The sequence below is a fragment of the Aythya marila genome (assembly GCF_965140915.1).
Source record: "Aythya marila genome assembly, chromosome: 2".
NCBI classification, from domain to species: domain Eukaryota; kingdom Metazoa; phylum Chordata; class Aves; order Anseriformes; family Anatidae; genus Aythya; species Aythya marila.
Genome location: NC_139043.1, coordinates 53,477,012 through 53,491,638, shown reverse-complemented (window position 1 = coordinate 53,491,638; position 14,627 = coordinate 53,477,012). Strand labels below are relative to the sequence as shown.

The 14,627-nt window shown below is 39.1% G+C and overlaps 1 protein-coding gene across 1 annotated transcript in view; it reads right to left on the bottom strand.

Annotated features, from left to right (window-relative positions):
* The window catches only part of CAP2 (cyclase associated actin cytoskeleton regulatory protein 2), a 63,488-nt gene that overhangs the window by 23,453 nt on the left and 25,408 nt on the right, over positions 1–14,627 (bottom strand). The window contains exon 4 of the mRNA XM_082752454.1: positions 10,272–10,349. Coding sequence (XP_082608580.1) covers positions 10,272–10,349 — 78 coding nt within the window. The remainder of the gene's footprint in view (positions 1–10,271; positions 10,350–14,627) is intronic.

Below are 14,627 nucleotides of genomic sequence, written 5' to 3'. Positions count from 1 at the left end.
TGGTAGCTCTGGAAAACTGATTTTGTTGCCACAACATGGTATAGTCTGCAGGAACTCTCCCTTCTCATTTCTGCTCGTTTACAGCACACTGCAGCTGGTTGGTTCTTTCTTATTTTTCCGGGAAATCTTCTAAGTGTGACAGTAGTTAGCAAAACTGAAATTTAAGAAAATGCTCGTTCTGCTTTGATATGATGCCAGTTTTCCTCCTATACCGTCTAAGGGATATTTACAGTCTTTAGCTTACTGTGAATCTTCATGGCCCAGTTCCAGACAAAGAGACTATCAGGGCTAAAAATACAGCTCGGCAGATGCCTGGTGTATCCAGACAGCGCTGGGAGGCAGCATGTTTCTGCGGATGGGGCACACAAGTGGGTGTCCGTAAATGGGGCTTCTGTTTGCAGCTCTCCCGCCAAATTACCGCTCGGTTTTAGGAAAGCTGTGCTACCTCCATGTCCTCTAGCTTCCTCTGTATGAAACAATGTTAATGTTTTCTGGTTTTCTTTGTAGAACACATCGATATCGTCAGATAGGAAGGCAAAATCAGGGCCGAACACTTGCCCTGATGGTTACACAAGACCTGCTCCTCCTCCTCCTTCACTTGCATTGGTGGAAAAACTCCCAACCACTTTTGTGAGGGATTCCTGTTACTGGTACAGGCAGAATTTCTGTCCCTCAGACCACAGGACTTAACGTGTCCAGTGAATCAACTGTTTATAAAACTATAGTGAATTTAAGTAATTCCACAAAGTAAGTCCACTGTGAGAGGTTTAAAGGTGAAAGAGATGTCACTAAGGGAAGTAGCTCAAAGCAACTATTCACTTGGCACTGTACTTACACCAAAACAATCCACAAATGGCTTGAGGATATGTTCAACTCCATTCTGTCAGCTTTGCACCGTAAGAGCTATCTAGCCTGCCTGCCTTCCACTCTGCATTTGTTTTATGCTGCAATAGTTGCTGCTTGTCTGGATGGCTGCACGTAACGTGTGTGTGTGTGTACACAAACTTCTTGTGATCCCAGCTTCTGTGTCACGGTCAGACACAAAGGAATAGAGGCCTGCAAGGAGTCACTTCATTGAGCCTTGTCTCCCTCCAGTCAGTTCTAAATTTTTAGTTAGTGATTAAACTGCAGATGAGTTATGGTGTATATGGCATCTGGATAGGGAGAGGCTCATTAATTCTGGCACTAATCAGTCTTGTTTGGCTCCACAATACAGAACCAGTTGTGCTGAGGGTTCTAGAAGAATAATCTCTTTATTGCAATGAATATTAAAACAGCTGGTTGTTAATAAAATGATTGTCTATGCTGTATCTCCAAGAAAAAACGAATTCAAGGAGATGAATCAGAGCTGTTGGAAAAATCTCCAGCATGCCTTTGGCATGTGCTAGATAAGATTTCTTGTCATTTAAGACACAGCACAGTTGTTTAACAGAAATTTAACGTCTTTGTATAAACACCATTCCTATTTTAATATCACTTTTGCTGAAATGTTTAAAAATGCAGAAATGATACAACTTGAAAATATCAGAAGTAATTCCCAGTGTGCCCACGTCCCTTTTACGTTATTATTAAAAACAGGTTGTCTTTTTAAATATTAATACCTAAACAACCAGTCAACTCTGACCCATGTCTTATAATTCTTATCCTAAAATCAAGAGGAAGACTACTGCACTGAGGAACAAAAGCACTCAAAAAAAAAAAAAAAAGTTAGAGCATGCAACAAGAACTGCCTTGGGCTTCAGAGATTTAGCAGTGTAGAGCTAACTTTATAAAAAGGCCTGGCATACCAGTGTTCCAACAAACCCCAATGAACAGCCTTTTTTTTTTCCACATTTTCACAGTACTCCCAGGAGAAATTCCCCTGATGACAGGTTTAACAGGACTGGGGCACTTGGATTTAATTCATAGAATGGGCAAACTGTTGAGTGGTGTTTTTTTTTTTTTGGTGTGGTTTGCCTATTGTGGCACACTAAAACGGAGTGGCTTGCTTAAACTTTGGTGCTTGAGCAAGTGACTACTTGAAAATCTCAGCCTTCATTTGGGAAAACTTTTTTTCTCAGGACCACTGTTGTTCAGAAACCTACCAGCAAGGCGCAAAACCCAGCAGGTAAATAAAAATACAGCTTTTAAAGATGTTATGCATTTGAAGCTAATCTTATAGGGTTTTGAGGGGTGAAGATTGTTAACTGAAGAACTTTTATGTTGATGGGTGGCAACACAATTCAGACCTCGCTATTAGAGTGTTTAAGCCAACCTGGCCTATTATGAAAAATCACGGTGAGAGAACAAATGCACTTTCAAGTTATGCTAAACGAGGGGGTGGCAACCTTTGGTGTAGGAGCAGGAAAAGAAAACTGAGAGCATTTGGGATCAGCAGCCCCTTTATTTTACTCAGCTGCAGCCAGAACAGCATAACTACAACCTTCAGTCCATGTTGTCCCCGGTCTACAGTTCTGTTGTTTTCTTTTCTTCCATCAGTTCAAAATCTCCATCATACTTGCATTATATTTTTCGCAGGCAAGTTTGAAATACAGAGTTGATTTGAATCAGCTGTCTTTGTGTACGTTGGCAAGTCTAATGGGAATGCTTCTGCAGTGCAGAACGGTTGGTGCTGAGGACCTGACATTCATGCTACACATGTTCGGGGGTACAAACCCAGAAAAAACATTGCCCCCCTATGAACTAAACCACTTAATGGAGACACAGTCATTACATCTGCAACAGCCTGGTGCGGCTCCATCCCACACTTTTAAGGGGTGAAAGATATCATGGATGGCATCCACCACACTCAGTTCTAACAACTTCAAGGGTGAGCATCCGCTCTCAGCTGAGACTTAATTCCCTCTATTGTAAATGAAGGAAAAGATGCCCCTGAGGAATCCTTTCCATCTTTAATAGATGATACGGTATGAAGACTGCACTCAAGATATGCTGCCATTAAGTGTAAAGAGAGCCCAGAACGACACCTTATGCCTTGACAGTTAAAGCTGAAAAGCGCAATCCCATTCTGTGTCTGTAAATCTGCAAATAAGTCTTTAAAATTGGAGTTGATTTTTTTTTCCATATGTGTGGTATAAGAAGGGCTTGTCTCTTTTATTGCAGCTGTGTGTCAGTTTGAATGGAATCAGTGTTCAGATTAGGCTGAGGAATAATCTTTCTATGAGGTATATAGGAAATATTTTTTTTTCAGATGCGAATCTAAGCTAGCTAGTAACTAAGCTAGTTAGCCTCCAAATCATGCTGCTCGTGGTGAAAATCTGGACTTCTCAGACCCTTACCTCTTTTAACTTTCCTTAATTCTCCCCCAGTGAAGCACTACCACTTCTTTGTTGGCAGTTGCCAAACTTCTTTTTGCACTGCTCATCCCCATCTCTCCCAGCAGGAGGTATTCCACATCTGGTACCAGGGTTTTGCTCTTACGATTGCAGTCTAGCCTCCTGCACCCTGATGTGTTGCTTTCTCTGGAAGCACTAACGGCGGGCAGAGGCCATCAGTGAGATCTTTCTGCATGATGACCACATTCACATCCCTGTAGTCCTCTGATATTTCCAGGGTTCAGAGGTCTCCTAACTAACTACAGAGAGACAGGAATTTATTCCATTCTCATCTTCTTCGGCTGTAAATCCGAACACAGGGGTGTAACAACAATTTGTCAGTAGCACGGGTTTGGCCATGTCAACTCACTGCCATGCAACAGCAGGACCATGGCGCAGGGAGACAGATCTGCAGAAACGTCTGGTCAGCGTCATCAACACAGAAGCTTACATGCATTTGTGTGCTTCCAAAGTGACTTAGTTGGTATTTGGCATTTATTCCTCTTAGATCGCACATAAACCCTCAATCTAACATTAGCTGTAGCAGTTTTGTGCTTGTGAAAAAAAAAAACGGGAACACCAACCCCAAACCCCACACGACGAATTATTAATTTAGTCATTCACGGGTTTGTTTTGAAACGCTGACTCTTACAGAAAACAGATGGAGAGGAACGTGAAAGGCACTTAGCTGCTGACCAGTGGAGAACTCCAGGGCCTGGTACGAACTGTGTGCATCAGTTTCCAGCAGTGCCAAATCACTCCAATACTTTTGGCCAGGACTGTTTGGCTGTTCTTTAAAAGGACTTGAATGCTCTACCTATTGTTTTCCTTTCCACTACAGCTCCCCATGGGCAGCACATTCAACAAGGAGGGGTTCTCCTGCTTGAGGCACACAAGCCTACAAACATCCCACACCTCAACAACAACTACACAAATGAACTTTTTCAGCCTTTTGATTTACTCCTCAACCATTGCTGTTGTGATTGTAGTCCATGCCAGTGTACCCCTGAGAATCTGAAGTAACAAAGTTCTGTCAGAAAATGGTGTTCTGTGGAGCCACACGTGTTTTGTACACCACTTGTGAGATCTGACAAGTTTTTGTTAAGGGCATCTAGGTTTCACATGGACATGTCCCAGGACAGGGATGTCTTGGGCTTCCAGCCCTGGACGCTCAAGTGGTTCACCTGGGATCTCCCCAGTGAAAAACTGGAAGACTATTTTCAGTTCAGTAAGAAGCCTCGGAGTGGTTTTGGTCTGATTCAGACCAAAATAAAACCAGAAAAAATTTGGAATAAAATGTCAACTTGAAAAGCTCTGCTTTTTAGTCAGCTGTAGCCCCGGTGCTTTCCCTTTTAGCAGATCACACACAGTCCAAAAATCCTGGGAAACAATTGGGTAGCACAGAGAAAGGAGCATACTGGTTTGGATTCGTGTTTCGCAGAAATAAAGAACATGATGCTTAACGGGAAAAGGAGTGTCCCATCAGCATAGTTCAGTGGGTTCTCACATGGCACACTATGAACATGAACATTGCTATAGGGATTGAAAAGTAGTCTGGTGATTTTAGGATGTTATTTTAGGGCACAGGAGAACTCCAGTAAGAGCCTATGGGATCCCCAGCAGGTTATGTCAGATGTGTATGCTGGACAACACACAGAGTGCCATCTTGGATAATGTCTTCCTTACAGGGTGATTCTGTTCTTAGTCCAAGTACAGGTGTACTGGGCTAAAATAGTGCAAGGAGCCCTTGCTTACTGGAGACTGCTTCTTACACGGACCATGAAGTCCTGGAAAATCTCTGCCTGGTGGCACTATGTGAGCCAGTCTAGACGTAGATGCTAATGTGCCTCTCTGCCTCTGTTTCTCTTCTGCACAGGCTGGGAGACGATGTGGTCCTTCTGTATTCCTGGATCCTGAGGGGTCTCTGGGCCTTCTTACATCCTAGTGCGCTGCCCTCAGGGCAGAACCCAGTCTCAGATGCCTCACTCTCTTCATTGCAGGGGCTATCAACCTGGGTGTTCTGGCAAACACAAATGAGGAAGGAGAAATGGTGCAAGCAGACCTACACAATCAGAAAATGTCATGAGCCTGAGGCTGGTTAAATGCAATCTAACACCTCTGAGACAAAATTACGAGGTAACAGGTGCCAGGGGGCTATCTGGAGACTGACAATACGCTTCCAGTGACGCAGTAATCAAGGACTAAAGTGGACCTGAAACTAGGTAAGAGTTTGCAACAATATCCAAAAATGAGCCTGTGAACACTGCAAGGCAGCAATTGAACACTGTCAGTTGGTCCATCACTGAGGCTGTGACCACGCGTCGCATGCAGTTGTAGGCGTGCTGATAACAAAAATATGTCAACAGCTTGGCAAGATTTCAGAGGACAGGAGGGGGGAAGGGGTTCCCTTTGGAGCTCAGGATTCTCAGGCTCTGTCCATGTCACTCTTTGGCCCCCTCTGTAAATTGGAGACCTGAGGACCTTAAAAGGACTGAACCAAATTCTTCCTTAAGCTATTTCTAGATACAAAGGTGCAGGTTTGCAGCAGTCAGCTAACTTAAGTAGAATGGCAGCAAAACTTGTCTCAAACTCTTTTTTGCGTAAGTAAGTAATGAGTTAACAAGACAGGGAGTATCCTAGTCTTTATATTTTTGGAAAACAGTAAGGGTGACTCCAGTATATATGAGGAAAAGGAGTGGGAAATGGACTGATGTAAGCCAAAAAAAAAAAAAAAAGTCAAGGTAATACGAAAACAAATCCTGCTAGGATGCAAAATAAGAAATCCCACGAGTCCTGTTACTGGAGTAATTTAAAAATAGAAGAGAGAAAAAAAAGAGCAAACCCAAACTAACAGAGAGTAGGGAACTGTAAATCTCCATCTTTAATTTCTATATAAAAATTCTGAGAATGACTCTCCTCAAAGAAATTACAGAACTATTCTGTTTCTACAATGCATTTTTTGCTTGACTATGAAGAAATCAAAAACTTTAGGATTTGTTCTTATGGTTCTCAATATAATTTCAAAAAACAGTTTCCTGGGTTTAATTTTTTCCCATTTTCTAAGTGGAAAAAAGAAAAAGAAAAAGAAAAAGAAAAAGAAAAAGAAAAAGAAAAAGAAAAAGAAAAAGAAAAAGAAAAAGAAAAAGCCCTCCCTTATCTCTCACTTTCTAATGTATAGACTCCAGATATTCAAGCAAGGTATTTAATTGGAATGTGTCTGCACAATGTTAGTAATTAAATCCATGAGTTCTGTCAGTCATATGAAGTCAGCATTTTAGTTTAATGAGAAATTACATAATAAATTGCAGTCTGAACTGCATCTGTAATTTAAATCTGTTTGCAGTACTTGTTATCATGAGTTGCTTTCATTCAGTTTTGCCTACTTACAAGGGCATTTTTCTGTTTGTAGGAAGACTTAACTTCAAACACACTTAAATAAGGCCTCAAGTCAACAATGTCAACATACATACCATGACTTCATTAACAAAAACCTCACCCTCTTCACGTAACAAGTCTGAGGAATAAAGTGAATGTGAGTAGCTCCTGATAAACACAGCAGCAACTTACCTTATTCTAGAACTATTTATTGCTGTGAGCTTTATAATTGGTAATTAATATTAATACACATAATTAATATTTAAAATAACACATAAATACATTTATATATTGCATATAACATATAGTTATCAACATATAAAATTAATAATTAAAATTTTGAACACAAAGTGAAATGAAACAACTCATAAAGAGATGATATATAAATCACCATTCACAATGAATTCAGTGCCATGCCTTTGAGCAGTGATCTCATATGTTAGTATTCAAGATCATTAAAAAAAAACAAACAACTTGATAAACAGATAAAGTTGTTCAGTAAGACTAATAACTTTTAAATTATTATGCAATATAATATAATAATTTTACAGTCCAAGTTGTATTTGACTTAGACTACAGGGAGAAGAAAATTGAGAACCAGGCTATATCATATTGTTTTGTGAAGGTTTATGTGAAAGGTTTCTTTAACATGTTATATTCTGAATTGCCCAGGCAATATGCTCTCAAAATGCCTTTTAAACAACTTCTCCCAGAATATAACAATAGTCTAATTTCTTTCCAATTCACCATCTTCTTTCTGCCATCTCTCTATAATAAACAACTTATAAGTTTTTTAGTTTTAACATTTGAAGTTTGGCGTCAGCAAATAATTTCTAAGAAGTGGATAAACTCAAGAATTCCATCCTGCTGAATGAGCCTGCATCCCGCAGCCATTAGCTGGGACATACACAAACAGGAATATCAAACAGTGGTTTTGTCATGTGATCTCTTCCCCTGCACACACAAATATAGAACATGACCATAAAAAGTAACAGAACATGCGCTCTGCTAAGTAATTTATTGCAGTTGATGCTAGATCGGTATGCCAGCTGGAATTACCTTCTCGGCTCCTACTATTTTCACATATACAGATAATAAAGGCTGTGCACTGCAGCAGATTCCAAGTGAAAAAATATCAGCATCATTATCAAGAAGCAAAACTCTGCAATAGCAACTTAAACAGGCTTAACTGTTTGAAAATTTTTGCTGGTGACTCACAGAAGGAGTTAAAAGACCAAAATGAATACTAGAGCCTTCAACATTTTCATAGAGGGGAAAAAATACTGCTTTTTGTATGATAGGTATTTCTCTTCTCCCTTTGCTAAGCAAAAAAAAATATCTAAGGATTATTATACATATAGGAGCTTTCTTTGTGTTTGAATTCCTTGTTCATTAGTTTGTAAGCTGCAAGAGCTGAGCTAATTTATTTTTCCAGGGCATTTTCCCCTCCCATTTTTTTTTTTAAAGGCACCATGTATGACATCCCAACATGACAGGAACTCAGTAAATCCCCTCAGTCTCCACACCGCTGTCTCTGAATGTCTGCAAAGCTACTATGCCATAATCGCAACTCGCTGGCTCATTCACAGCTTTACATTATAAAGCAAACAGTCTAGACAGCTGAATGACAGAATTACTCTCTTTTCTGTTGCATTTATAGATATGCTGTCATCTTCATTTGCTTTTCTCTACTCTGTGCATTCTGATACACTAATGACTAGCTTTCCTGTTTGGATTCCACACTGACTCTGTGGCTCTAGGCTGTAAATACAACCCGAGCCCAGAGGACATCACACCAATAAAGTCCTGGGGGGTAAGACCCCCACTGCTTTCCCTCCATAGGGTTATCTGGTGCTAAACAGCTTTTTCAAAACTGTTAACCAATATGGCTTTGCAAAAGGATCTTTTTTTTGTCAGTGAGATGCAGATATAAAGAGCCTGATGCCTGGAACTGTCACTCTCTGCAGTGGAAAATACTATTCAAATTGCACAGAAAAGGCAGCCTTCAATTAGTTTCAGGCTGTCTATAGTATAGCCAAATCTAAATCTGAACAGAAAAAAATTTGTGCAAAAAGGAGAAAAGAATTAACAACCTGGTTTTGGATGCCTATCAAAAAGTATACCTAGCAGTCTTTATGTTAAAAAAAAAAATAAAAAAAAATCAGTAATTGGACTGGGTTTGTTGTCACTGAGGAAGGAACCTTAACCTGTAATATTCCTGGTATTTTACCTTTGAAATGATGTGCACACACATGTATTGTGGCACTTCCTCTGTGCTAAAAGATAGTTAAATGAAAGCAGAGAAAATCACACTGACACCATGTTATCACAGGAGGCCATATAAATAGCGAGCCGTAGCTTTTTCGGTCACCAGAGCAGGGACACCAGCAATTCAGAACACTGCATTACATTATGGGCCACTGGAAACTGTTCATTGGCAAATATTTTACCTATGAGCACGAAGAGTTTTGTGGGCCACTGGGTGCAATTGTATTCACAGCCAATATAAATGACTGCTTGAGGCCTGCACCAGTGGGAATTTTGCCTGTTCTCTGTGAGTCATGACCCACTTCTACTCTCTGAGATCAGGGACAGCTGCAAAAACAACTGATCCCTTCTTACTTGAAACTCTACAAATCTGAAGTCTCACCTGGAATATCTGTGGTTTTTTTTTTTTCTTCTTTTTTTCTTTTTTTCCTTGAGTATACTTGTCATTAAAATGTACTGATTGGAAAAACTTTCAATCTGTGTCTCAAAGATCCCCAATGACAGTGAGGTTTCAATAATTCGTACGAGTAGCAGGGAGTTCTGATTTGAGAATACAGATTTTAATAAACTATGGAGCAGGGACCTGAGAAAAAGACAGAAGTGGAGGACATAGTGAGCCTGTGCAAGTGAAGACTTGATCCTCTGCACACTCCTAGAAGGAAGGGTCAAGGGTAATCCCACAGAAGGGCTACCGGATCACCATTCCCAGGAATGATACAGTGCTACTGGGCCCTACTGAAACCACAAATGCCATACCGTAACAACTCCACAGCTTCCGTGAGCTTTCTAGTTGTGAGGGGTTACCGCAAAAGTAAATAAATCAACTTGATATAAAATGCTTTTTTCTTTTGTTGACAGAAAGCCCTGACTCTCTTCCAAAATTAGCCTAACCTGGACCTCAGCCTGGAGAATATGCAGTCTAGGAGCTAGTATTGATTCTTTTTCTCTCAATAGCTTATTCCCTCACTTCAGAGTCGATCACACAGCAACCCTGTGGAGCTAGCAAAAAGCCATTGTATTGCATAGCATTTCCAGCTTCTAGAGAAAAACTGATCCCACTTACAGCCCTATAAAGAAAACCTCTTTTGGTTTCTGCAGTGATCTTATATGTATTGGTACAGAAAAGGTTCTTAACTCTGAACTATGTCTTTCTGATTACAGCAGTATCATGCTAATAACACTGAAAGCGAGCCTGTAAGTGCACTACATAAATACAGTAACAAATAAAAGCAAATTCAGGGACTGATACAAAACATAAAGGAACACGGCCTTTTTAATACAGTGCCTCTTGAAACTCTAGGTTAGTTTTCTTACCTCTTGAGGCTCTTGACACTGAGATGCTAACACCAGGAAAGATCTTTGTGCTTGGAAAGCAGCACGTACCATCTCTGCCTGTAAGGAAAGGAGAAATATACATTAAACCTTAGCCTGTAACCTTCAGTACCTCTTTTTGGCAGCTCAAAGTCAAGTGTGACAGCTCAAATCTTTCTTGCTGCTTCTCATTTAAAATACTAGCTTAGCTATATATTTTTTTGGAAATCTAAGGTTAGGTTTCCTATCTTCTTCAGATAGGAAATAAAATGAGTTGATAGGCAGTCTCAGGCTTAACATGTATGAGATTAATCATGGGAGGACTTACCTTTAACACTTTAGAGAATGTCTAGGCATTTTAATGGCAATATTTTTGCTCTGAGTGCATGATAACAACTTACTAGTGCTGAAACGTCTAACCTGCAAACTTTCTATTGCACTGTAGTCTAGCCTGTAGTGATGTTTAAGAAGAATTGAGCTTGGCATATTTGCTGAGGGACTGTGCTGTAATTCATTCCTTGCCTGTGTTTCTGTGAAGACCCAAAAATCAATGACTATGAGAGATGGTGGTTGAAGATTTTGGGGCAATCTCCTCCAACAGAACTCCAGAATTTGTGTTAAAGCTGCGTCTGACAGTTTTTTTTGAGCAATACACATTTTCTGTATATTATGAATGATGTATATTGATTTGAATCCAATCAGTATTCCAATATCACCTCACGCAAGTGGGTGAGTAGTGACTAGAACAAAGCATTAGCGGCACAGAAGAGAACTATTCATAAGTAGTGTATATTGCTAAATAAAACCAAGCCAAACCAAATGCAGTTAAGTTAATCTAATATGAATGGGTATATTTATAACCACTTTGTGAAAGGGTGGGGAAGTTCATGCTGTTTTTCTTTGGGGTTTCTTCAATCTAAAAAGAAAACAAGTAAATTTTATATACAGGCCTATGTGGATGCAACTTAAAATACATAAAAGTCAGGAAATCCAAAGTTGCAGCAAAGTAAAACAGCCAAATTGTGTTTATCCATCTTAAAATGTGATGGCATGAATAAAACATTATCTGTTAAGATGAAAATCCCTGCAAGAACAGTAAAAGAGGCCCAACTTGGACAGTATTTAGGTAGAAGGTGGTGTTATGATCTGACAGGCTGAGATTTGGAAGAGGGCAATCATTTCTATAAATGGATAAAGAAATAAATTATAAGGGAAATTGTATGAGCATAAGAGACGTAACCTCTCCAGACACAGACATAAATATCATCAATAATAGCAAGGTTTAGGTATTTTTAGACATTTCAGGAGACTGACTTTTTGGTACAGAAATTTTTAAAACAACAACATGCATGGTTATTTTAAGCTTAGTTTTTGTGCGTGAGGAGGATCTTGCAGAACAGCTGACCAAAAAATAATATTCTAGGAGGAAGTGATTATGAATGGATTCAGTTCTCCCTATATTGCAAGGCAGACAAAAATAAATCTATAGATTGATATTTTAGAATGGCAAGCTTTTAGAAAATAGAAAAATAATTGAATGAAGATGACTGGCCTGAGGAGCGTAATGAACTGAATGCAGGAAAGAATGGATTTGCATTAATAATGGAAATAATCTATGCATGCTGGGCAGGAGGGAGAATTTGTGAGAAATGGCTACTCTCTGGGTGAATAAATGACTGAAGCAAGATACTAAGAATAAGTACAGAACATACAAAAAGTGAGAAGAGGCCTTGATTATCAGGGAAAACTTTGTTTCAGGGATTATAAAATAAAGAAGCAAAGGGATGAAGGATAACTGCCTTGTTGAACTACGTCTAGCACAGAGAAGTAAAACAAAGCAATAGTTTTTTTGTTTGTATTTTAATTCTACTGGAACAATAAAGAAATCAAGGGATGAAGTGAGGCCATGACAGTGACCTCAAGGGTAAGTTGGGCATCCTTACATTGTTCTTGATGTTTAACTTAGCTACTGTTGAATAAATACTTTTCCCCAATCTTCAAGGAGTTTGATATACGTGAGGATAATTAAAGGATAACTAAGGAGAATGATGATAGGTCAATGGGAATTGCCCCAGTTGAAAGGGAAGTCAAATGTATGAATAATTGGGCCCATATCATCTTTGTTCATTACTGCAGACCTTGTTAGATGGAAGCACAAGTATAAAAGATTTTTAATACCTATCATTTACAGATAGTACCAGGTGAAAGAAGTATGTAACGATGGATTGGGCAAATATACCCAAGAAACAGGAAAAAAAAGTGTGCCAACTGCTTTCATGGGTATAAGTTTGATTTCAGCACCATACACATTGAGAAAAGATTCAAAACGAGTGATTAAAAACAGAGATGCAAATTAAAAATGAGAGAAATTGCAACGTGTTATTTTCTGTGGTTAAAATCATTACTGTTGGGGATTGTTTTGAGCTGTCAGTTTCTTAGACAAGGATAATGGACCAGATCTAGTCTATAGAGATATTACATAAAATGTTGTTGATCCTCGGGGGAAATCCTTACTTTAGGTGAAAATAATGCAAATTAGTATAAAAATTCTAGGTTAGAGAAGAAGCTGGAAAAAATGGAGACAACAGTAGGGTACACTACAGAAGGTGTTATTTGAGAGGAGGGAAGTTGCTAGCCATGTTTCTTAGGGTTAGTTTAAAGAACCATCACTATGTTTGTTAGTGTTCTAGGAGCAAAAATTACATGTACACTCATAAAATTTGGAGGCAACACAAAGTTGTGAGGTTTAATACTATTGAGAATGGCTTACTCATCACTTGAGAAGAGTAAGATAACTTTGTTGTCACAGGTAATATGAACAGGACAAAGTTTAGCAGTTCTATCCTCCTCCTCCCCCTGCAATTTAAAACAATGCTAAATTTGGGGTGTAAACGAGGAACAGATTGATTAGAAATGCTGAAGACTGGAAAATGTAGGTAGAAAAGCTAGGGAGCCAGCTTTGTGAAAAGTGTTTATGCATTTCTGCAATGTACGTGGCAAAACATTTTCTGGTATTCCTCAAAGAACCAATGTTATTTTAAGACAGAACTTTGCAAGCTGATAAAACAGAGTATAAAACAAGAGCAAAGTTCTCTTAGATAGAGAAAATTAAGCCTGTTTTATGAATTCTTCAACATATACTGAGCTGGTAACATCAATGAGATTTGAAAAAAAATGTGTCTGTCATTTTGTTTACGCTGTATTAAATCCATGCTTTTGGGTTCCCACTGGTAACTCCTAGAGACTGAGTAGGACTTTTTTCTCCACTCAGACTACAACCTCCACTCAGATTACAATGTCACAACTGGTTTCTTGTCAGACTTTTACTTATTTTCTGCCAAAGCACTGGAATTTGATCATAGCTAGAGACAGACTGTTGGAAAATGTACAGTGATGTTCCTAAAGGACCGTCATTGCCTCATACACATGCCTTGCTCATCTGACCAACGTGAAACTATTGTTGGATGTGGCATCAGGATATACTTCTCATCCAGACAAGTATCACTCTTTTATATTTATCAGACTGTGATCAAGGCCACTTTCTCAAATTGTTTGGGAGGTGTCTCTTAGAAGTCTCCTGCTGTTAAGGGCACCTATGACATTAGTAACACTCTTGAGTTATTCCTCTGGTACACTAAAATTGTATCACATTTTTTATTACCCCCTATTTATTGTAGGACATTGGAAACATGCAGTGGTCAGAGGACTACATACTACTGACTGTGGATACTGTATCCCCAAAGTATATCCAGCCTCAAAGGTTTTTAGCTGTATGAAAAACAAAGCACTCACATCTCACACCTTTGAATTTAAATTTTAATGAAAATACTAACACATTCTGTGTGCTTTTACAAGCACAGTTTTAGAGGACTTCTGCCACAGTTACTCCCTTCTTTCTTCAACAACATTGAAAATGGGATTCTGAGTTTTACTACATCCTCCGAGCACGCAGTATTTCTTTCCATGCATCCCACTGAAGTATTAGAAGAGCTTCTTCTCATTATGGATGCAGTAGCTCAGTCTATCACCGTCCCAGTCCTTTCTCTGAGTCTTTGAAGTGTGACACTTCATTGCTACTTCCTTCTATTTAGCAGGCAGGCTGTGTAACTAAGCAGACAGCATTCTTTTTTTTATTTTATTTTATTATAGGGAGCTGACTCTTTCATTAGACCCCCATATCCATTGAAGACTAATGAGTGAAAATGGATTTCACTCATTTCACTCAAATGGATTTTCAGAGGGGATTTTTCTCAACAGCTTGTGATACTTAGCCAAGAGATTGCCACAGAATAAATCAGCTGAAACTCTTTCAGCTATAATGAATGATAGTAATGAGGCCCGAGTGTCAAAAATGCATGG